A 25,366-nucleotide genomic window follows, 5' to 3' on the forward strand; every position below is an offset into this window, starting at 1 on the left:
TCAGAAATTTCAATGAAGCATTACCTCTAAGGAGAGCAGAAGTAGGGGAGGGCCCTCTGGGATGTAAGTTCTGAAAGTGAATTCATCATCGCCATCAACTATTTGGCAATATTCACAGTCATAAGGGTACCTAGAAACAAAACTTCAGGCTTCAGTCTTATTTTCCCTGACAAATGAGGGAACAGAACAATTGCCTGCAGAATTTGATTTCTCAGTGCTGGGAACGTCCTGCATCCAAACAAATCTACTCCCACCTGCTGGTGGTTGCCTGAACTTACAGTCAAAGCTGACTTAACACTGAAAATACACTGTTTTGGAAATAGGCAAACCCGGATATCGGGTTTCTGGTTTTGGCAACTGCTACTATGCGATCTAGGGCCAATATTTTTCCTTCTCTGGGCCTCAGTTTCCCTATATTACAATCCAGGTGGTTGGACAAAATGACCTGGAATGGCCCTATTATTTTAGGCAAGCAAGGATTGTCTCTACAAGGACATCTGGGTGACCAGAGATGATGGGGTCAGGACTAATTGCAGTAGGGGTTGGCTTGATAGATCTGCTCTTGTATGTGATAGTCAGTGACATATGGGCCCCACCATCCTTTTTTACTTGCTGCAATAACAAGGGAAAGAGGAGAGAAGGAAAAGAAAGGTGTAAGGGTGCTCTGCTACTTAAAAGAAGGCCGGGAACTATGAGACACATTTATAAGTTTGATTCTAAAATCGTTTTAAAAGGGGGAGGGGAAAGAGTCAAACCCTCAGCCATGCAACACTGGCAAATGAGGCTTCACTGGGCACAAGCAATCCCAACTCGTTTCACCAGATGTGGAGGGAAAGTGGAAGGGGGTGTTTCTGTGTGAATGTTCTAGTTGACCAAGAGTGAACTTGAAATCCGTTTTGATTGCAACTTTTCTCAATGGTATGATTTGGGAGGTGCGGTGCTGGTGAACATGACTGAGCTTTATTTGTTGATTCCTTGTCTGGCCCATGGGCTTTGGTGAGGCCTCCTTCTGAACTTGCTTTGTCATGGGATAGGAAGGATAGAGGGGTTTGGGTGGAGGTATTTCTTATCCCGTAAGATCCCTTCTGGTCCACAGGGGCAGTGTTCTGTGTAGTGGGAAGAATAAGAGCCTCTAGTCAAAATGTCAGGCTTTTCCACATGATGGGGCCAGCACCCAGGAGCACTGGTGTGGCCTGGTCTCCAGGAGCTAAGTCCCTTGAACATCCCGAACAGTGACCTTTGTCTTCTTTTCCCCTTCCATGGTGTCAGGCCTGGACCCTCACTTCAACTCTGCATCCCTGGCTAATGGGACACAGTCACACCTCAGGGAGACCCCAGCTGGTGAACCCTGAGTTTTCCCTGAAAACCCAAACTTGGTGCAAAGAGCATTCTGGGGAATTTAAGTCTTCAAGCAACTCTTGAGTTCCTGGAACCCAATTTCTATCCTAATGGAGAAGCAAGCCTGCTGTGACCGGAGCCCTGTTGCAAAGCACATTGGCGACCCCCCTCTACCCCACCCAGAGGTAAGGCACGCGGGGTTACTGGAGGCCGGAGGGTCTGGGAATGACCACCAGTCGGGTACCCTCTGATCCCCCTAAGTGTTCAGGTCTTTCAGAATGCAGATTCAGCCATGGCAGTCACATCACCACCCTCCCTTCACCACAAAATACAAACTCTTGGACACAGGTTCTTCCAAGAGAAACGCACATTTTGCATTTTGCCAAGAAGAGGCACAGGACCGAGTGCCGCTGGCCTCGGACCCCTGCCCAGCCCTCCAGGAGCCAGCCCTCCTCCCCCTCCCCCGGCCCAGCCCCGTCCCGCCCCGCCCCTGTCTGTGTCTGGAGCTGGCCAGGGGAGGACTGCAGAGGCCTGAAGGGGCGGGGGCCCTGGCTGCGCGCAGGCTCCGGGCGGAGGCAGGAGCGCGCGCCTTTTTGTGCGGCTGTTGGCACCTGCCCGATTGGCTGGGCGGGTGCTGCCGTCGGAGTGGGCGGAGCCAGCTCCCAGCCCTGCTCCAAGCCCAGTCGCAGCCTGGAGCGGCCGCAGACGGAGCGCACCTCGCTGCGGCCGGGCGCGCCCTGGGGCAGCTGCTCCTCTAGGGCTCTGGGCTGCGGGATCCCGACCTACCTCCGCGCTCCCTGCTCCCTGTGCCCTCGCTGCTCTCCCCTTAGAGGAGATCCTTTGTCGAAGGGCTAGCGATCCCGCGCCCTCTCGCCCCGCACTGACCCACTCCCCACCCCCACCCCGTCCCTTTCCACGGCCGCGGCTCCGGTGCCCTCCGGCCCCAGAGCTCCGCAGCCATGGGCATCCGAGGCATGCTGCGAGCCGCAGTGCTCCTGCTGCTCATCAGGACCTGGCTCGCGGAGGGCAACTACCCGAGTCCCACCCCGAAATTCCACTTCGAGTTCTCCTCCGCTGTGCCCGACGTCGTTCTGGACCTTTTCAACTGGTAAGCGGGCACCGCCAGGCTAGGCACGGCGGGGACCGGGGCGGGCAGACGGCCTCTGGCCTCTTGGATGGAGCGGGCTGGGGGTCGCTACTCAGACCCGGGCTCACTGAGCTCACGCGTGAGGGCCCTGCCAACCCCTGGGAGGGGGAAGGGACAGTAGGGGCGGCTAGTTGAGATGGAGCCCTATGTTTCAGCCCACCTGTTACTGCGGCGCCTGGCTGCGCCCTGCGTGTGCCCAAACCGCAACGCGGGTGGGTATCCTCACCCCAGATCTGCCCATCCATCCCGGAGGACTAAGCCTCCGGGCAGCTTTCCCCAGTCACGTCCTTTGGTACCTGTGGAATGGGGGCGGGGGGTTCAAGGTGATGAGCGATTCACAAAACATAGACAGGAGAGACACCTGTTTGAGTCTGGATTTTAGTCCATTCCCTGGGCACGCGTGGGCGCGCGCGAGAGACAGTGTGTGTACATGTATGTTTTGAGGACTGAGGGACTCTTTCCAGTGCGTCAGATAGAAATTACTAACTCAACCTCATCCGAGCCCAGAGAGTGTGATTGGTGGCCGTATAACCATAAACCATGTGGCCTTAGATGGGTGCGCTTTTGTACTTACTCCTGTGAAAATATTTGAAGATTCAGGGTTTTTTCTGTGTTTGATTTCAAGTTTGGGTCTGCGAGTACCTGAAAAGATGTTAAACAGTCAGCCTTTACATATAGATACACAGAAATGTTTATTTGTGGTAGCCAGGAGTCCTGAGTATTGGCACATGGGTAATGTGTTGTCGGAAACAGGCGGGAATGCATTGCTTTAATTCGGAAATAATTCATGTGCACAGTTTGGAATGTTACAAAATGAAATTTTTGAGTAAAGATAATTGGCAATAATTTTTAATAATTTTTAAATGGCAAACTAGAAATGATCATGTATTCAGAAAAAAAGGGTGGGGGAGTAGTTCAGCAAGATTCCAGCAGACAGCCCTGCAGTGCCCTCAACCCAACATATCAAACTGCGTCAGTGAACACACATGCAAGCACAGGCGCATGCGCGCGCGCGCGCGCTCGCGCGCACACACGCACACACACGCACACACACGCGCACACACACACACACACACACAGATTTGCAGGGGCTGATGTTCCCTGGGTAATGTGTCAAAGATTCGAGGAGTCACAGTGATGCCAGCGCCTGTTCTCATTCACAAGCCCTCTTGGGGGAAGGATCCCTGTTGAAGGGCTGGGTGAATTGGGTGAACATATTAGAGACCTGTGGAAAGGCCAGCTCTCTGCAGAGCTGAGCTGGGTCCACTTACATGTGCTCGCCTAAGATACTTCCAGGCTAGAAGCACATGCTTAGCAAGAAAGATGCCTGCTCCTGGAATGGATGTCTTTTCGAAGACAGCTCTGAGCCCCAAGAATCTGAAATTGTTTGGTTGGATGAGGGTCATAAATCTCTGATACATGAGCAAGGCTCTCTCTCTGCGTCATATGCCATATGCCAAGTCTTAAAAACAGAGGTGTACAAAAACAAGGTTGACATAAATGTGATAAAATGTCCAGCCCTAGCCCAGGTGGGGGAAATGAGCCAAAGAACATTGGCCTAGCTCAGGAGGACATTGAGAGTGGATGTTGATCTTTCCTGGGGCAATCAAGTGCCCCTAGAAGGAGGACCCCCCCCTACCAAACCAACCTGGAAAGCAGCGTCCAAGCTAATTGCAAGGTGAAGCTCCTTAGGGGGTTGAAGTAATGCATTTTTGAGGGCTCCCACCTGCCCACTCTCTCCTGTCTCCTCTTCTCCTATTGCCTCCCTTCCTTCCCTCCCCCACTCAGTCCTGCCTGGTAACCGAGAACCAGCCTTTTTGCCCCACCCTCTGGATAAAAGCTGGGAGGGGGAGGGGGAAAAGGAGTCTGCGTCAGTGCTGAGCTTCTGGCTGACTCACCCTAGGGAGGGAGGGGAGTGGGGAGAGTGTGGTGCACGTATGACTGGACATGCCTGCGTATGTGCTGGAGAAAGGAAGGCCCTGGCAAGGTGGCCACTGGCAAGTCAGCCACAAGTCGACCAGCATTTACTGATGACTTCTATGTTTCAGCAAAAATTGTGCAAGTGAAGCTGTGGTTCAAAAGATTCTGGACAGGGTGCTGTCAAGATATGATGTTCGTCTGAGACCAAATTTTGGAGGTAAGCCATGTCCAGACACTAGAGGTCTTTGTGTTAGGTGAAATAGAGCTGAGACACAGCAAGCCAGCCCTACCCTGTAAAGCCACCAGTGGCACTCCCCAGCTCTACACCTCTGCCTCCACATCCCTCCTTCCTGACCCTGCAGAGACCTGCCAGGGAGCAAGCACTCCCAGGCTCACAAGCTCCAGGCATTCTGTGCCCCTGGAATTTCTCCTACTTCTTTGCCTTCATATGCCTGAGACCTTCTGCCACCTCCGCACTCCTTTCCAAAGGTGTGGCTGGAGAAGCACTAAGCACAGAAGTGGGTGTGTAGGACACAGCACGCTGTGCCTCTCAGGCTAGAGTTTCTGCTCCATCTCTGGGGAGGACACATTCTTCTACTTGAGTACATTGTTCTTCGGATCCTGGGCACTCGCCCCATTTGCCCAGTTCGAAACTGAGGGCATGGTCTTCTCTGTCTAGTGCACTTAACTCACCCGGCCCCGGACACTTTTACCTTGGCTCCCCCTCCCCCGGTCCATTCAACACATTGCAATCAGTGTGATCTTTATAAATCCAGCCTGAGCACCTCAGGAACTTTTGATGGTTTTATCTAACTGCCAAATAAAATCCACACTCCTCTGTTTAGCACTCAGATCTCTAGCACAGAGATTAGAAATGACAAGGAAACTGACACCCAAACCTCCAGGCAGTCTATACAAATGTCAGGTTCTCCCTAGGTTTCTGCTTAACCTCCCCTTTAGAAAGGGCAACTGGCCTGGACGACACAGCTTTAAGCGATAAGCAACCTACTCAGACCCCACACCACAGGAGCAGCATTCTCTGGCCCTGGGGACACTGAGAAAACTTAGACCAAGGACAGACAAAAGAAAGGGTGCATTAAATATGGGTTACTTGCATTCTGACTCAAAGAATGAACAGAGAGGCTAAGCCGAAGTAAGAACCCAACTTCCTGCCAGAGGCTGAACTAGATAGATACCCACTCTAAAGGGTTAATGAATGCTAACGTTCACATTCGTGCATATGAATAAATGTCTTCTGAATACCCTCACCTCCCAGGAAAGAGTGCACAGCTGGGAGGATTTGGCCTGGGCGGCCTCTGGGAAAACCTCGGCGGTGGCCCCTCCCTCTGGAGAGTGAGGGCAGAGGCACTGCCTGGGATTCAAGGTGAATGTGCTCAGGGAAGCTGGGGAGGAGGGGACAGAAGGCTGGCTCTCCTGCTGCAAGGGCAGCAGCACCTCTTCTGGGTGGGTTCCCCAAGGGAGAGAGATCTGGGTATGGGAATCCAGGTGTTAGAGCGCAGCCAGCACACCCTTGCATGGCATCAACTTCTGGATCCATTGCACCAAACACCAGTGGGTGACAGGGGAGTAGCTACTTCATTTTCTCCTTGCCTCACTCTCACGTTTCTCAGCCTAGGCTGACCAACGCCAACCACGTGAGTACACCAAGCACATTCTCCCCACTGTTTCAGGGCCAGGTTGCCATCTCTGCAGGCATCCAGGGCTAGGGCAGGGGGCAGGGTCAGGAATCAATCTCTGGGGAGGGTTACACTAAGATTTGTGGGTATGCAGACCTGGAGTATGTAAGAAAAGATGGATCCTTGACTTGATTTCACCAAACAGCAGGGGAAGGTGGGAGGGAATGGGCAACTCAGGACCTTCTAGCATTTAGACAGAAGGGGGCACTACAAGCTCTATGTCTGGTGCTGTTATGTGGAGGTGGAGGTGGGGAGACCAGTTGATGAGACAGTTGGGCCAAGGCATTCAGGGTTTGGAAACCCCAGAACTCCCTGTACGGCCCCCCTGTGTCTGAGGTGAAGTAGAATTTCAGGGCTTAACCTCCTCCCCAGCACACACCCCACATACAGGGGCCTCACTTTAACTATGGTCCAGTTCAAACAGGAGCCTTACTACTTCCTGAGAGTGGAGGGCAATGAGAATAGGGGGAAAGTTAACAAAGCCACCTCCTTCTGGCCAAGAGAACTGGAACTCTGCAGTGTTGCAAACTGGGCTTCACCTAGCCCAGCACCTGGCATGACATAGGTTCCCTGATGTTTTGGAGTGAAGGAGCGAGTGAGACATTTTCACCATGCCTTCATTCATCTGCTCTTTCTCTGGCACTATAATGGATGTTAGGGAGGAAGAGGAGTTGGGGCAGCAAAGGTTCCAGGAAGGAGGGACATGATTACCACCACCACTTTTCCTGTCTTCCTAAGTCCATGGGGGGACAGTGATGAGATACAGGGCTGAGGCCATCACCCTAGAGATGACATTTAGACTCTTTATCAGGAAGTTTCTCATTCCCCTCCATTATCCTTTTAGAGATGTGGGTTACCTTACCTAAGTTCTCAGCCTGGCCACTGCTAGCACCTAAGGTGTCCCCTTTAGGTGGATAAATTAGAAGGTCCCCCCTTCCTGCATCCCTGTGCAGGGTTCATGGCTTGGTGACGGGAATGTGAAATGCATTTCAGCTCCCACTTTCCCCTTCAGCCGGGAGCCCTTTGATAGTCTTCTGGCCTGGCCCTTTAGGGTCCCCAGCATTCCACCATGAGGGGTGGGGTTGCCTGAGTGGTGTGGAATGGTCTAGACAAGAAGTCCAACACTGGAGGTGGGGGACTGGCTGCCTGGCCCTCTGGGACTTGTTGCCTGCCTGACACAGCTTCCGTCCTCTAAAGACACGTGGGGGTCCTGAAAGGCAGTCATCACATAGCACTTTCCTGGGACTTGTTCACAACAGCCCTGAATGCTGGAGTCTGGGCTGTCCCCTAATACGGAGGCCCATTTACTTCTCAGCTACCACTCGGACGCTTATTCCCAATAGTGTTTTGCTTGGTGAAGCGTTAGGCTTGGAATAACATTTCCCTCTTTGCAGCTCAGCTTCTGGGCAATCAGCCTGCAGTGAAATCAGCAGGTTGAATTGCAAGCGTCATGTGTGTTTCCCTAGCAGCAGTATGATGTAATATACAGAGAATGATGGCTTTGCCATGGGGCTGGGTGTAGACGGGTTGGAGGTGATGAGGGAACAATAAAAATGTATTTGTCCACAGTGTCTTACAGTTTACTACGTATTTTCATATCCATGGTCACATTCGAGTCTGCCAGTGAGCAGCGCTAACACCCGGGCCTCAAAAAGAAGCTAGGAAGCAGAAACACATTAATACATACACTCGCACATTCGGTTGCACTTGCACATTAACACACAATCACCCTCACACATGCACTCACTCACAGGAGCACACTCAGAAATTCACTCACACACACAGACACACTCACACGAGCATGATCACACATTCACTTCTGCTCACACACTGGCACGCCGGCACATACAGAACATGCACACGATACACAAATACACATAAATTCACTCACATGCTAACACACGCAACACTCATGTGCACAAATATGTACACACACCCATGCACACACATTCACTCACACTCATGAATTCACTCACACACGTTAACACACTCACACACTAACATGTTAATGTACACAAACACACTCATAAAATTAAGTCACACACATTAACATACCCACCACATATAGTCACACAGCCACATACACACACGAACATACTCACATATTTACTCACACATGAACTGGCTCACATACCCAAATGCATTCACAGATTTACTCACACGCTTTAGCACACTAACACACACAAACATGCTCACACATTCACTCACAAATGTGCTCACATAAAGCACCACACTCAAATTCACTCACACATGATCGCACACATTAACACATATACATACAAACATGCTCACACATTCACTCACACACAAACGTGCCCACATATCCAAAACACTCACAAATTCAAAGACATGAAGACACACATTAACATCCTCACACACACATGTTCACTCATACACACATAAACATGATCACACCTTCACAAACATATGAGCATGCTCACATATACACAGATTCACTGACATGCTGAACATGTGCACACATATACTGATGTGTACATGCACATTAACATGCTTTCGCATTCACACACACATGGGCCTTCTCACATACTAGAGCATGCTAATATAGTCACACTTACACATGAACATACTCATACACATGGACACATCAGACAATGCACAAACATGCTAACATATACTCATGTCAACATAACTAGTTCACACATGTGCACATGCTCATGCATTCACTCACATATAAACATGCTCACAAACACAATAACACATCAACAGGCTCACACAGACACTCATACATATTCACTCCCACACTCATACATTCAAATACATGCAAACACTCATACATTTGCTGACATAAACAGACATGTTCACACATTCACATACCCAACATGCACATACCTTCACTGACCCGCAAACACACTCATACATTCCCACATTCATTCCCACTTCCACATGAACTCACTCGTACTCATGGACATGCTCACACATTCAGTCCCACAAAACACAAACATTCACACATGGACATGCTCACATGTTCACTTATGCACAGACATGTTTCACACACACTGACATGTTCACCTGCACATGAAAACACACAAATTCACTCACACATGGACCTGCTCACATACATTCATACACACAGCTCACACAATCACACACAGACACACATGCACTAACACAAACATGCACCCACACACAACTGTGAATCTTGTTTGGGGGCTCATTCCTTTCAGTTTTTATCAGGAAATATTTAGAAAAAGAGTGTTTCACCCCTTTATTTCCTTTGTTTTGCCCTCATCCCTTCCTTTCAGCATATCATGGGTCCACCTTGCTCTAAGTGCTTGACCTGTATTAACTATGAGATCAGTGCTATCATTATCCCCATTTTACCCATGAGGAAACTAAGGCTCAGAGAGGTTAGGTGACTTACTCAAGGTCACCCGGCTAACAAGTGTAGAAGCAGGTTCGAAGCCAGGCAGTCTGGCTCCTGAGTCTGTGCTCTTCTCCTTTATTCTACCCTTCATGTCAAACCCTCTCCTGTGTCGTAGGTGCCCCTGTGCCTGTGAGAATATCTGTCTATGTCTCCAGCATTGAACAGATATCAGAAACAAATATGGTAAGTATGTCAGTTCCAGCCATGGGGCTGGAGACAGGGGTCATGGGACAAGGAGCAGGGTTATAAGCCAATTCCAGCTGTTCTGACTTGTGACAGAACTCACATGGAGGAACAAGGTAGATTTTGCAAACTACAGCCACCTGGAATAAAAAAATAAGTTAATTGAACCCCTACATCACACTATATCCAAAAATTCAGTTCCAGATAGATTATACACTTAAAAGTGAAAGGCTTATAAATATTTTAAAAGATCACATAGGACACTGTCTCTGTGTCTTGGAGTGGGTAAGGATTTCTTTTAAAAGACACAGAAAACACAAACCATAAAAATAAATACTGTCAACTCCTACTATATTAAAATTCTGTTTAGCCAAAACTCCTGGAACTTCTATTTTGCAAAACAAACAAAACCACTATGACAAGTGTGCAGGGATAAGTCAGAATAGATTGAGATATTTGCAGTGTGGAGGACTGATATTCAAAATATACATAATTTCTGTGAATTAATATGAAGAATATTTTAGAAACAGAAAAATGATCGAAAAATGTAAACAGGAATTTCACTTTTGTGAAGAAAACTAAATAGCAGATAAACATAAGAAACATATGAAAAGATGCTCGACCTTGTTAGTAATGCAAAGTAAAATCACAATGAGAACCCATCACATACTCACCAGATTGGCAAAAGTCAAAAGTCAGACAGTACCAATCCGTGTTGGTGAGTTGGAAGCATTGGGAACCCTCAGCCACTCTTGACTCTTGGCTCTTGGCAGGGGCGTAAACTGTAACTTCCACTTCATCATTTTTATTTTGTCATGGTTTGGGTATGTATAGTGTGTTCACCCAATAACATGCATAGCATATTCATCTGTTATCCAGAAATGCAAGTGAACAAATTATAATTACATGTGCCAACCTGAATGAATCTCACAAATAAAATGTTGCGTGAAAGAAGCAGATCATGAATACATGCAGTATGATTCCATTTGGATAAAAATTTTTTTTAAAAGTCTAAGCAATATGTTTTCTAGGAATACATAGACGGTGAAACTCTAACAAAAAAGTAAGGAAAGTATTAATCATAAAATCTAGGATAATGGTTACTGCTGGGGTGTGTGGGAAATGTGTTCTAGAAGGGACACTTTGGAGTTTGAAAGTTATTGGTAATGCTCTGTTTCTTAACCTGGATTTTAATTACACAAGGGTCATTTTATTATTCTTTTTTTAAACATGGATGTTTCATGCAGTCGTCCATAGTCATGATATATTTCAATACACTTGCACACACAGGTGTGTGTGCACACACACACACATACACAAAGAGGACAGAGTTGGAACAACCTAAATTACATCTGGGATTTACCTTTCTCTCCCCAGGACTATACAATCACCATGTTTTTTCATCAGACCTGGAAAGATTCACGCTTAGCATACTATGAGACCAACCTGAACCTGACCCTGGACTATCGGATGCATGAGAAGTTGTGGGTCCCTGACTGCTACTTTGTGAACGGCAAGGATGCTTACGTGCATGATGTGACTGTGGAAAATCGCGTGTTTCAGCTTCACCCCGATGGAACAGTGCGGTATGGCATCCGGTGAGTCCCCCTAGGGTCCTGGGGATGTCCCACCAGGCTTCCTTCTTCCTACTGAATATCCCACAAACACATTCTAAGGGCCACACAAACCTGTCTTGCATTGGCCCCCCTCACTCATCCTACCCAGTAGCCAAAGTGGAACTTTCAGAGATTCCCATAAGCACCTTGACTTCTGCTGTTCCTTCTGTCTGGAGTGACCCTTCCCTCCTTTCCGTGAGTTGAAATCTTGCCCACTCTACCTTCGATTCCTAACTCACATGCCCTCACCTGCTTCTTTAGGAAGGCGAGTCTCTTCCCATCTCCGCATTCAGTTCTCTCAAGGGCCTTTCCCATGCTGACACTCTGTGGTTTTCTGACGTGCCATACATCTGTTCCTTGTTTAAGTCCTGCCGGGTCTCTTGGTGTCTTTGTCACATACAAATGCCCTGTCTCCTCCCTACACATGGGTCGGTCCTCGGGTCACGCTTCCCTCCGCAGCCCTGCAGTTCTTTCACGAGTGGTTGCTTGCCTAGGCTGGGTTCACTTTTTCCTTCCTTTTTGTTGTCCTTTACAGACTCACCACCACAGCAGCTTGTTCCCTGGATCTGCATAAATTCCCTCTGGACAAGCAGGCCTGCAAGCTGGAGGTGGAAAGCTGTACGTTCACCTCCTATGGCCCCTCTTCCTACCTGGGGCTGTGGCAATCGGGAAACCAAAGGCAGAATTAACAGTGAGAGGGACAGCACATCTCTACACACCCTCCTCCTCCCCACTCTCTCTGTCCTACATACATGGGTGATAGAAATAAAGAAAGACAGATGGTAGATACCTGATGATGGGTGATTGATTGGCTGACTGATAGAGGTGTATATATGGCATCTGGGAGCAGATGGCATTTAGGGTATAAGTTGTCCCCTTGGGAAGTGGCACCTACTATTGGGAAATTGTGCACAAGCTGGTGGGTAGGCGCTTGTAGAGTGTCATTGCTGTGCTTTCCTTTCTGTCTAAGAAACTCCAAAGTGAGGGTTCTCTTTCCCCAGTGCTCAGATTCAGCAAAGCATAAAGGAGCCCCCAAAACGGCAAGTTCCAACCATCCTTTGGTTTTCACACTGCTCTGGTGTGAAATCTGCCTGTGCCCATTTTCTGAGACTTTCTGTTTCTCTCCCCTTCGCAGATGGATACACGGTTGAAGACATCATGTTATTCTGGGAAGACAATGGGAGTGCCATCCACATGACTGGGAAGCTGCATATCCCTCAGTTCGCTTTCCTGGGGAGGACGATTACTAGCAAGGAGGTGTATTTCTACACAGGTGGGTCCCACCCCTTCCTTCTCTCCTGTCTCTTGTCCCCTTTGCACTCCCATAAACTCCCAGTGGCCTCTGCCTTTGACCCCTACACTCTTTGCTGCCTCCCTTCCTATTTCCCACTGGTTCTGCACACCTTCCAGGCCCCCTTAATAAAGCCCCAACAGCCCGCCCTCTGCAAGTGAGAAATGGGTGTGGAAGCACTTGGCCCGGTTGACCACATTCTGCAGGTATAAAGGATTCGTGCTCCCCTCATGGCTGGCTTCTCACCCTCCATCTATTTACAGCTTGGAGCCATCTCTTGTCTCTCCCATTCCCAAATTTCAGCTAACATTGAGCAAGTGAGAAAGGAACGGGGAGAGAGAAAACTTGCTATGCCACATGGGCTTGCTGAGATGTGCCATTCTCACTGGCCTTCTCAGGCTGGATGCCTGTGGATGGAGAATTGGAGGCTGAACTGCCCATTGGTCATCCCCCATCCAATGTGTGCCTCTCCACCCTGCAAATCCCCTGAGCCCTGCCACCCTGGCATCAGTGTGTCTCCTTGCCAGGTTCCTACATGCGCCTGATACTCAAGTTCCAGGTCCAGAGGGAAGTCAACAGCTACCTTGTGCAGGTCTATTGGCCTACTGTCCTCACCACTATTCTCTCCTGGATATCGTTTTGGATGAACTATGATTCCTCTGCAGCAAGGGTGACAATTGGTAGGTCCTGTCTCCATCCCAGGGAGGAATGTAGGTTGTCTTCCTCTGAAAAAAAAGTCGAGAGGAAGGAAGTAGTACCTGGCACAGTGTGTGACTGCACACACAAGGAAGCAAGGGCTTTTCCAACAGGCATCTGTGTAGGTGCTCAGCCAGTCCCCAGTGGAGAGACTGACATTGGAGACAGGTGTGAAAAACACATTAGAGTTGGAATCTTGGTATGTTGTGCCCAAAGTACCAGAATTCATTATTTGTTGAGTCCATAAGTAAATGGACAAGTCACAAATTTAGATCAGAAATACAATACAATAAACATTGATTTAATCAAGGTATCAGAATGCCTTACCAGGCAGCAGGGCTTCAAGAGGAGCCGCCCTGAAGGATCCTCTAATGTGCCCCAGATCCAGGTCTCGTTTCTCTTTCACCATCTTTGGGGCAGACTCCTCAGCCTCCTTCTTCAGGAGATCATTCTGGACTAAACCTTTGAATTTGTGTAATATTTTATGGTTCACAAAATTTTCCCAGGGACTAAAGGAAGACGAAAGGGGAAGGGGCCATCACAGGGCAAGGTGGGAGGGACTAAAGGTGTTAATCGCTGAGAAGCCGTGGCTGGGGGTTTGGAACTTGACCGTAAGAGTAATGGGAAGTCATGAACCACTGAAGCCTAGGCTGGGCCTAAGATGGGGAAGAAGGAACAAAGCGAGCACTTTGCAAAGGCACCCCCCGGCCCAGAGAGGTGGAGGCTTTTGCTGAGGGCCCTCCTCACCCCAGAGATGGCCAGGGGCCCAATGGCTTGCCAGGAAGCTCAGCCACCAGAGGAGACTAAGTCTGTGCTGTTCTGTTTGTAGGTCTAACTTCGATGCTCATCCTGACCACCATTGACTCTCATCTGCGGGATAAACTCCCCCACATTTCCTATATCAAGGCCATCGACATCTATATCCTCGTGTGCTTGTTCTTCGTGTTCCTGTCTCTGCTGGAGTATGTCTACATCAACTATCTTTTCTACAGCCGGGGACCTCAGCGCCATCATAGGCGACGCAGAAGGCCACGAAGAGTCATTGCCCACTACCGGTACCAGGAAGTGGTGGTGGGAAACGTGCAGGTTTGACTTTTTGACTGACAATCAGCTTTCCCTGAGCACCTCTCGAGCCCCGGCTTAGCGCTTTTGACCCTTTCGCATTTCTTAGTTCCTTTAATCCTCACACACACACATACACACACACACACACACACACACACACCACATGCACACACACACACATGAACAAGTAACAAGGAAGTAGGACTGTTTATCATCACTCCTTTATAGATGATCATTGTCCAAGGTCACAAAGCAAGTAAATGGCAAGGCTAAATTTCTCCAGACCTTTGGACCAAATCCGGTCCACTTTGCATGCGTCCAGGGCAGGCAATGAAGCTGGAAGGGAAGATGGGCACAGGGAGGCCGAAAGGAAGACAGACACCGGAGAGGCTGGCCTGCCTACCCCTCCTTCTTTGGCACTTCAGACTCCCAAGACAGTGCTGAGGCTTTTGCTGTGGGCAGTACGTTAATGTCCAACAACATCCCTCCTCCTTTGCAGAGAGCCCAGCCCTGCCTGCCTGAGCAGGCCTCCATCCACCACACAGCGCTCCCGAGGGAGCAGCTGCCCCCAGGGAGACATCGGCTTGGCAGCCGCCATGGCCTTCCCTTGCATGCTGACAGCCTCTTGGTCCTGTTCCTCAGCCCCCTGAACACCAGAGACCCCAAAAGGAGATGGCTGTCTGTCAAAGAGATCGACAGTAACAATGCAAGTGCTGATGAGGAAAGCCCCTTCCCTCCTCCCTCCCCCAGTGCATAGCCACCTAGGCCACATGAAACTGATGAGCCTATCCATTATCTCCTCAAAGGATGGCCTGATTATCGTGGAAGACGGAGTCAGCTCTCTTTCCACCACCCCAGCGCAGGCCCCCCTGGAAAGCCCGGAAAGCCTCGGTTCTTTGATGTCCATCTCCGGGCAGGCCCAGCTGGCCACCTCGGAAAGCCTCAGCCCACTCACTTCTCTCTTAGGCCAGGCCCAGCTGGCCACTGCAGAAAGCCTGAGCGATCTCCCCTCCACCTCAGAGAGGGCCTTCCTCAGCTATGGTGTTCGCTTAAATGGTTTCCAGAATGACGACAGTGTTATTCCTACCGAAATCCGCAACCGTGCTGAGGCCCATGGCCGTGCTGAGACCCGTGACTCCGAAGACTCTGATGGGAGCTTGAGCTCAGATGAGAGCCAGGGCCGTGGCCCCAGTGGGTGGCCCATGCTTCACCGTGGCCAGGGGTGTGTGCAAGAAGCAAACCGTGAGCTTGATGAGATCCATAGTTTACATGATGACGTCAATGTTGAGAGCAGCTGCCTTGGCCTTGAGGAGCAACTCAAGTGTGATGCTGATAGTATCTGGAGCCTGGATGATGATGAGCTCGTGGCCAGTGGCCCAGAGAAGGACAGTAGCTCAGAGTCTGAGGACAGTGCCCCCCCAAGCCCTGGGTGCGCCTTCGCTGAAGAGTTCTCCTTCGATCTCTTTAACCCTGACTACGTCCCTAAGGTTGACAAATGGTCCCGGTTCCTCTTCCCTCTCGCCTTTGGGTTGTTCAACATTGCCTACTGGGTGTATCATATCTATTAGTCCACCAGTGGCCCCAGAACAGCAGGGACACTGTGCTCTGCTCCTTTATAGTTTCTTTTGGTTTTATTTTTCCCTCTCTCCTTCATTCATTTTATTTTGTGGCTTTTTTGGGCAATCTAATCAGTTCAACACTTCTCTTTATAAACATGAGGTGGAGAGTGATTGGAAAGCGTGTATTCTGGCTGGAAAGGAAGGGACTGAAGAGGAGTTGGAGGTAAAGAGCACATTGATGTCCTTTCCTGCTAGAAGGCGCTCACCTTTTCAAAGACTTCTCACAGCTAGTAAGCGTGGAAAAGCCCCTGGAAATGTTTGGAGGACGGGGGGAGCCAGGGGAAGGATCTAAACCTTGATCACAAACATTTCTGGGGGCTTTTCTGTCCCCCTGAGGTATCAAAATTTCTTTTTCATGACTTTTTTCTTCTTTTTTTTTTTTTCCTCCTAGGGATTACAGACCTTGCTCACCCTCTGCTTAGGGCTTTATAGGAAAAAGTCAAGCTGGGTTGGGCTGGGGTGCACAGGGGAAGGGCTAGCCATGGCTTGGAAGTTCAGGGAACTGGCCATGGGAAACTCGGGGAACATTTGTAAGTGCCTTTTCCCACTATTTTTGTCATATTTAGAATGTGGCATGGTGGTACAGGGTTGGGAGGGGAATGTAGGTGGGCGAGGCTGCAGAGCGAGATGTCAGGGTAAGTGACAGAGCACACACCCAACAGGAGCTTGCAGTGGGGCGGGGGCAAGGCCAAGTTGGAGATGACACAGTTGAGCTGGCCTCTTTGGAGGAACTGGAACTTCTCTTGCCTATATTTCTGCTTCAGAATGCCTGACACTAGAGACTTAATACATCTGTCTAAGTCAGGAGTTCGCTTGCTATCAGATGCTGAGTTGATCACTAATCACAGAGTAAGCACTTGGTGAATAAGCACCAGGGTTAGGAAAGTTCAGATTTGAGATTTCACTGTCTGACCTAGACTAGCAGACGCACATCTACTGTAAATCTATATACTAATCCTTTCTATTTGTCTAGTGCATAGTGTCAACAAGCTCACTGACCCAACATATCACTGAACCCTCACAGGAGCCCCGCGAGCCAGGAAAGGCAAAGCACGTTGTTCCCAGTGTTGCAAGGAAAACAAATGGAGCTTATGTATCGTGCTTGAGAGCGTGCAGAGAGTGAGTGGTAGAGCCACCCCACTTACTCTTCCTTCTCCTTGTCCTCCCAACTCTCTAAACCAAAGCATTCCCCTTTCTTTTCTCCCCTTTGCAAAAGGGGGTACTCTGGCAGAGTCTGCCTCCCTATCAGGCCCCCAACCTTACTCTATAGTACCTGCAGTGTCTCTGCAGGAACTGGCTGGTGACCAGCCAATGAGTGTGAAGCGAGCAGATGGAGAACATGGGCACTGTCCACCCAGCAGGGCCCCTAACGGAAGTAGGATTGGCCTGCACTCCAACTTGCCATGCAGCTCCACCTCATTGATGGAGGCCGTGAGGGAGTTAGCTTCACCAAGCACTCAACCTGTACCCCCCTTTCTCCTTCTGAAGCCTCTCCTGCAACCCCTCACCCCTCTACCCACCTACCTTTAAGTATGCTTCTGTGTTTGTGTTTCCTTGTATACCTGGATGGGTTCATATGCATCAGGGTAGGTCTATGTGCACTTACAACCATTTGAGAAGCTGTATACTGCTGTGCCTATCCGTGTAAATCTATATTGGTATGCATAGAGGTGTATGTACAACAACGTGTGGATGTGTGGATGTGGATGCATCCCCATGAAAGTGTGGCTTATGTATGTGTGTGCTTGTGTGTATACATATGGGTGTATGCTGAGTGTGTGTGTATAAGTGCATGTCTGCACATCTGTGTTTATCTGGTTTGAATGAGTGTGAAGCAAAATATACCTAACAACATATATATTCCCTGTTGGCGGCCCTTCTAGAAGCACCAGAATTCCTTTGGCCTATTCCCACATGGGGGATGCCCTTTGACTGCACTGGTTAACTGACTGTTTCTTTCCAATTCCCTATTCCAGGGAGTGGTGTCTCCTGGTCCTCATCCACTCCTCATCCCCTCCCTTCACCTATCTGTGCTGTCTCCTGGACAGAAGAGCCAGAGGAAATGAATGTAGTCCTAAGGAGTGGTAATTTAGTGCCTTGAGGTGTGAAATGCTCAGTCCTTGGGATCAGCTACAAGTGCAGAGCATTTTGCCTTGTTCTGGGAGGACATGTTTGGGAGTAACAGGCTGCAGGGAGGGCCTGAAGGATACAGTGAGAACAGAAGCATGCTGCAAACAATGGGGTGGGGAAGGCCAGCAAACTGTACAGGGTGTTGTCTATAACCTTTATTCCAATTGCCTTGTAAGCCTGACACATGTGGCAGCTCGTGGTAGACACAGGCAGGCAGGTGATGTAAAGAAGCCCCCAGGGCATTGCCTGGAATGGCTGCAGGCATGGACTGTGGTGGTGGCCCATTCGGGCACAGGAAACACTTTAGTAGCCTATCCTGGGATGGCTGTTGGCTGCTGGACTCCAGCAACAGGCCCCAAGTTCCACATTGGACTTAGAGTCTAGAACTCTCCACTTCCACCCTTCCAGGGAAAGCAATAGTCAGAGGGGAGAGAGGGAAGTGCAAAGGTGCCCTAAGGACTGCCTGCCTCAGTGGACCCGGCTTGTTGTCTCTTCCTCCCTTCTACACAAGCATAGAGCCTCTCACACTTACACACCCACACAGACACACACCATCACCCACGTGTGCAGACACACGCAGGGGGCACTCACCTTTATCAGTATATACCTATACACACCCAGACATGCACACACTCACATATGGGCACACTTAATCACATGCACGCGCACGCGCACACAGCCTCCCCACACACACACACACACACACACAAATCTTGTAGGACAGTTACAAACAAGAAAGTTGCCACCAGACTAAGATTTTCTCTTTATTTTTGGACACCCCACAGAGAGATCCAGGTTGAGAGGGGAGCAGTAGCCTCATGTCTGAAGCTCCCCACATGGCTGTAGAAAGGCTGGCTTCCTGGAGCCTAAGCACTGCTTGGTTGACTTGGATTTGGGTCTCCAAGACCCTGGTGGGTTTTGAGCCCTGTGGGGGGCGAGCAGTTGATTTGAGATGCAGTCATAAAAGGAGATTGGAGCGGTAGGAACAAAAAGAGGGTTTTAAGATGTGTCTGGCAGCAATGCACATGAAGGCTTCACAGCACAGAGGAAGGGCAGAGAGGCCAGTTGTAAATATCTCTATAAATCCACATAGCTAGATATAATATTATACCTTACAAAGAATATCTTGCCCTAATGTGCTGCAACGAGAGCAGTTGAACTCTACTGCGACTCATACTCTGTAGGTTAAGTGTCAATGTGAGGTGGAGGTTTGGCAATGACACCTTTTCAGGAACTTAAACCTTCTGAGTTTGCTATGGATTTGTTCGTTTGAGCCTGAAAATTGCCAGATCTCCCCTTTGTCAAGTCCTGTATGTGGTCTGTTGTCTGTGTCATTGAGCCTCATCCCCAGCTGTCCCCAGCCCCTCCCCAGCCATGCAAGCCCCCACCTCCAGCTGACTGCCTCCATCCCCTCCCTCTCCTTTCCTCACACCAAATAACTCTGGAAGTGCAGTGTCCAACTGGGTGCTGCTGGGGTGCAGCCAGAGTCTTTCTCAGCCCCAACCAGTCAAAGAGTGCTTGGTAATTTGGAGCTTCGGCAGCATCTGGGATGAAGCAACCCCCACTTTGCTCCTCTACCCACTTTCCCACCCATCCCCCTAGAATCCCTAGAATCCCTTCTGTACCACTACCACAGGAAGGACACCCCCGTCTGTCTCTCCAAAGTGTCGATTGTTGTGGGAATAGGTGACACGTTTCCTACCAAGTTCTTGCCCTTTCCATGTGCCACCGTGGGGTGCCTTTGCAGGTCACGGACGATCTTTAATGGAGCTTGTCAAATGTATTCTTACAATTCATGTCATCTTGTTAATAGCAGCTACAAAGTCTTTGCACATTTAGAGCTGAGTTTTGCCGAGACTGTGGCCGTTCCTAATGAGGGTTCATTATTCTGTATATACAAGAACTAACCCTTTGAGCTATTAACTAATGAATACATTCACTTAGCTATCCACCTGCATGGTACCCTGCTGTGGTGATGAGCAGTAACTTTCTAGCTATTTTATAGCCAAACTTCAAAGGAAATCATGACTTGTCTTACAAAAAGTGCAGTATGTTCATGTCTGTTGTATAGTGTCCTGTGATCAATATGAAATCTATATTATCAGTATTGGGTTTTCAGGGGAGGGAGAGGGAAGAGTGTTAATGTATCTCTCTGATATACTTAAATTATGAAATAGCCCCAGCTGCTCAGGGTCACTTCTATTGACTCCATTTGCATGAGACTTTGTGCCCACCATCTTGCCGGACTGCGTCCCCAGGGTCAGTAGTCATCAGCAGAGTTCAAGGTGCCTGAGTTTAGCACAGCTGGCCATGATGCCTGATATCAGGCAGTGCCAGAAGATTCTTCAGAGCACAGCCAAGTCAGTGACACTCTGAAAGCAGATGAAGTACAGTAAAATCACACACACACACACACACACACACACACACACACGGGTCTTCAGAAGTGGCACTGGGCCCAGGCAAGTGAAAACCAAGAAAAGAAGAGGAGGACCAAGACCCAGCTGCCCTGGATGGCCTGACCCAAAAAGGGGGCACAAAGTACCAGAGCCTCAAGAGATGACTGGGCACCTTCTTTGCCCTCATTAAATGTACATTTTTGCATGAAAAAGACCTTGACCAGTGCGGACTTCAAAAAAATAAAACATAAAGATAAAATTATGCTTCTGAAAAATATACTGAAATAAAATATTGTAAACAGCAAAAAGGGAAAAATAAATATGTATAATGACAAGCACTCTGCTGGGTCATTGTGTCTCCTCTCTGTAGGATTACAAAGTATTGCACGGGACATCTGTCCGGACTCAGGAAGCCTCTGGCTTCCATCCCTCACCATGGCCTGCTTGCAGCTTTGCACATCAACCTCCTCATGCCCCAGGACACTTGAAGCCATAGTTTTCAAGAGGAGGGGAATTAGCAACAGCACAAATGAAATTAGTTCACACTTTTGAACGGGCCATTCCTAATCATTTGAAACTAAAAATTTCAAAACAGAACAAGCCATTGTGGTGCCAAAATACAAGGTAGACATTTAGTTTCATTTTACAGGGTAAGGGGAGTGGGGAAAGCCATCTTTATAAAGAACAAAATTGTTTTCAAAATCTCCTTTGCCGACGTGGATGTGCAGAATAGAGAGCAAGAAAGCCTTCTGAGAGCGGGAATAGAGCATGCTCAGGATTAAAACGTTTGCAGAGTCACATTCAAATGTCCTGCAGTGGTACAGGGCGTCCTTGCCCACATTCCTCCGTGCATCTCCAAGCACCTTTTGATGAAAACTCTGGAGTTGCAACAGGAACCCTAACCCAATGATGCTTTGTGGTCCCTTTTGTGCCCCAAACAGGCCAGGAGTGCCGTGCAAACCCACTCTGCAGAGGCCGCTTTGCTGCTCCAAGCTGGGACATATACAGGATAGAAAAGTTTCTCCGATAGCCCTTCTTCTCCAGTGTTCTGACTCCTGTCAGCAGCCCCTGGCAACACGCCCTGTTCTCCTGGCTCCCCCTGGTCTCCCTCACTGGACTCAGGATCCCAACTCCACTTGCCCACTAAGACCCGACCCAAGGCCTCATTGGCTGCAGAGAAGCCCACTGCAGAGCACATACTACTCAGTGCCTCCCTCACCAAATGCTGCACCCGGGAGCCCCTGCTGGGCCCGCCTTTGCAGTGCAGTCAGCTCCACGTGACCTTCCCACAGATTCCACTGTGACCCCGAGAGGCAGAAATCTCCCTTTCAACTCCTAGCAGCTTTCCTGCTGCTAAAAGCTTACCATGCTGGAGGGGTCACAGGTACATGCGGAAAGAGGAGGTGCAGCTGGAGTGTGGGGAAGAGTTTTCTTGCAGCCGGGACCTGCCATGAGTGGCTGCGTGCTCTTCTGCTGGCTAAGTTGTTGCGGACAAGCGAGGTTCAGAAGGTGGCCACAGGTGGAGTGTGTGGCACTTGGATGGGCCTGACACTGACAAGACTACTGTCACTTGCTGCCTGCATGACTATACAACTACCCCAAGGGCAGGGATGAGAGGAGAGGAATGGCATGCCCCACTTCCCAGCTTCACTAACTCTTGGGGTGAAGGAGCCCTTACCAGCTTCTTCCCAGCTCTGGCATGCTTCCCGGGGCCCCTCAGTGCTGCCACGGTGCTGCTTACCCAATTTAAGCGCTCCTCCCAATCGAGGTCTCAAGGGTGGGAGAGGACAGGAATTGGTAAGGTATACAAGACTGAGGAAGGTTTGGTTTATTTCTTAATAACCTTGAGTTTATTTTTATGCTTAACAGTAATAGGGGATAAGAGACCTATTTGCCATGGGACTCCAACAAGTTTCCATCCAATGATCTGGAAGCTGCTCAGGAACTGCACAGGCAGTCAGTGTCAGAATTTGAACATGAACTTTTCCAATGGCCAACCTAAGATTTGCTGCAACAGAATCCAGTTCTGCATTCTTGACTCCAAATTTCTCAATTTCAGTTTCTTTCCCCACATCTTTCTTTCTTGGAGTTTGTCTCTTTTTTATCTGTGTCCAACCAAGTATAAAGACCCAAATTATGGCTGTAAAAAGTCAAAAAGACTAGACAAGAGAACCTGAAAGAAGTGATATCTTCCAAGGTAGTTTTCTCAAGGAGAAACAGAGGGAGCAGAAACACATCAGCTTCTTAGAAAGTCTCCCTCTAGTGTCACTTGGGGAAAAGAGGGTAAAAATTGATGAGAGATAATGGACTCTGTTGTCCTTCCACACCTCACTCCTGTCTGAAATACTCTGTGTGGCCTTGGGCAAGACCCTGTTCATTTGGGTCCAGTCCTCTCCCAGCTAGGCAGCTCACCCTGACCTCAGGCCAAGTACACCCCTCAAAGCTCTGCCCATTTGGGAAAGATTTTTCCCTTGCCACTCTCTTTCAAGAGCACTCCCTAGTATGCCTGAGATGCAGTACTAGCCATTTTCAGCTTGTACCTTTCCCTTCCCTTCAGCTGGCCATAAATGACCCTCCATATGGCCATAGATGCAGGGTGGGGAACGGGTGCTGGTGCCACTGTGCTGGGTGGTATGGGGGCCTAAGCTATTTGCTCATACAGTTACTTGTGCCCTCTGGTCCTGCTCAGACTGGAACAGGCTGGCACTGTCCTCCCTGCTACTCCCAGTCATTGAATGGGAACAGCCCCAGGGGAAGCAGGCCTCTGCACAGACACAGCTGGGGCTGACAAGTAATGCTGCGCCCGACAGTAGGTTTTCTTACTGGAGACCTGAGAGACACACCTCCATGGCCACAACACAAACATACCTTTCTATTGCTAATGTTGATCTGCCTCTTGCAGCACAAAATGTTTCACCTAACCAAAGACCCTCTCCTGTTACGCCGGCTAGATATGGGCCACAGCTCAAGGAGACTTCCCATCCCGACACACTCTCCATAGAGGAATATGTGGATTCTTTGGCGAGAAAAATGAGAATTCAACCATCCTCTCCAATAAGTAAAAAGGACTCTGCCCCATCACACCACCAGACAATGGCTAGCTACATGGAAATGCCCAATTCGGTATTGGATAATCAGTCAGGACAGGCTAGGTGCTGCTGTGGTGACAATCTCAAAATCCCACTAACTTAACCCAAGAAATGTTTATTTTCTTCTCACGCTGTGTGTCTAATTCAGGTCACCAGGGGAGCTTCTGCTCATTGTAGTTATTGATGTGTGCTTCTGCAATCTTCAAAGCAGGGGGATGGAAATGTAGCAGGGCTTGCACTAGTAATTAAATGCTGCTGTCAGAAGGGAAACACCTCACTTACACTCACAATTCACTAGCTAGAACTAATGACATTGACCCAACTATAAGAAGCCAGGATATTTAGCTTGCTGTGTACCCAGGAAGGGCGAAGCATTTATCATTGAAGAGTACTGATAACAACCATACGTAGTTTCCCTTGATCTTTGAAGGGATGTTGCTTGCTCTTCTTCTCACTTAGAGATACTCATGCCCCCCTTTTCTCTTTTACTGTTATGCATACAAAATAGTTGTATATCTCTATAGGGTACCTGTGATGTTTTGGCATAGAATGTGAATTAATCAAATCAGGGTAATTGGGGCTTCCATCACCTCAGGTATTTATCATTTCTTTGTGTTAGAAACATTCGAATTCTACTATTCCAGCTATTTTAAAGCATACCCTAACTTATTGTTGATTATAGTCACTTTGTTGTGCTATGAAATATTGTTCATTCTATCTAACCATCTAACTATATTTTTTAATCCATTAATCATCCCCACCTTATCCCCCCTCCTCACTACCCTTCCTAGCCTCTGATAACCATCATTATACTCTGTGTTTCCATGAGATGTTTTTAATATTTAGCTCCCACATATGAGTGAGAACACACAAGATTTGTTTTTCTGTACTTGGCTTATTTGACTTAACATAATGTTGTTCAGTTCCATCCATGTTGTTGCAAATCTCAGGCCCTCTTTTTGCACTAGTCTTCTCATCTTTAACCTTGACACATAAGCCATCAACATATGCTAAATTTCCAAAATACTGCTATTCTACTGTGGGTAGTGCACAGAAGGAGCTCCAGGCAATCATTCCCCTCATCCCTTCCCTCCAAGGAAAGGAAAAACAGCCCTTTTGCTATTTCTGATGGGCTGCAGTACCAAAATCCCAGAGGTCACAGGGGCCAGGAGTGAAACTCAGACCCCAGCTGTCTCCAGGTACGGGAGCAGAGCTTTATTGTGTAAGCTTTCCACCTTCACCTCTAAGGTTGTGTATTAGTCAGGGTTATCCAGAGAGACAGAACCAGTAGGATGGATAGACAGATAGATATAGATATAAGAGAGGAGATTTATTAATGGAATTGGCTCATGCAATTATGGAGGCTGAGAAGTCCCACAATAGACCGTCTGCAAGCTAGAGAACCAGGGAGCCAACAGCATGGCTCAGTCCAAGTTTGAAGGCCTTGCAACCAGGGAAGCAGATGGTATAATTCTCAGTCCGAGGACAAAGGCCCAAGACCCCAGAGCAGATGCTGGTGCAAGCCCAAGAGTCCAAAGACCAGAAAGCCTGAAGTTCTGATGTCCAAGGGCAGGAGAAGAAGGGTATCCCAGCTCCAGAAGAGAGAGAGAGAGCAAATTTGCCTTTCCTCTGCCTTTTTGTTCCATCTGGGCCTCAGCCAATTAGATAATGCCTAGCCACATTGGGTGAGGGCAAATCTTCCCTAGTCAGTCCACCAAATCAAATGCCAATCTCTTCTAGAAACACCCTCACAGACACACCCAGAAACAATGCTTCACCAACTGTCTGGGT

At 48.8% G+C, this 25,366-nt stretch overlaps 1 protein-coding gene across 1 annotated transcript; it reads left to right on the plus strand.

Annotated features, from left to right (window-relative positions):
- The first annotated feature begins 2,286 nt into the window (after nucleotides 1-2,286).
- GABRQ (gamma-aminobutyric acid (GABA) A receptor, theta) lies at nucleotides 2,287-15,989 on the plus strand. Its single transcript, XM_012659958.1, has 9 exons — nucleotides 2,287-2,446; nucleotides 4,534-4,622; nucleotides 9,603-9,670; nucleotides 11,048-11,268; nucleotides 11,822-11,904; nucleotides 12,422-12,559; nucleotides 13,105-13,257; nucleotides 14,103-14,359; nucleotides 15,145-15,989. The coding sequence occupies exons 1-9, from the start codon at nucleotides 2,298-2,300 to the stop codon at nucleotides 15,904-15,906; spliced, it is 1,920 nt and encodes a 639-aa protein (XP_012515412.1). The 5' UTR covers nucleotides 2,287-2,297; the 3' UTR covers nucleotides 15,907-15,989.
- Nucleotides 15,990-25,366: the final 9,377 nt, after the last annotated feature.

This window comes from Propithecus coquereli, unplaced genomic scaffold (genome assembly GCF_000956105.1).
Source record: "Propithecus coquereli isolate 6110/MARCELLA unplaced genomic scaffold, Pcoq_1.0 Scaffold643, whole genome shotgun sequence".
Classification (NCBI taxonomy): domain Eukaryota; kingdom Metazoa; phylum Chordata; class Mammalia; order Primates; family Indriidae; genus Propithecus; species Propithecus coquereli.

Bases quoted from the DNA above. Each gene is read 5' to 3' on its own strand.
- GABRQ (XM_012659958.1), top strand. From the start codon at position 2,298: ATGGGCATCCGAGGCATGCTGCGAGCCGCAGTGCTCCTGCTGCTCATC. The intron at 9,671-11,047 runs GTAAGTATGTCA...TTCTCTCCCCAG, and splicing joins AGATATCAGAAACAAATATG to GACTATACAATCACCATGTT. The intron at 13,258-14,102 runs GTAGGTCCTGTC...TTCTGTTTGTAG, and splicing joins TGCAGCAAGGGTGACAATTG to GTCTAACTTCGATGCTCATC.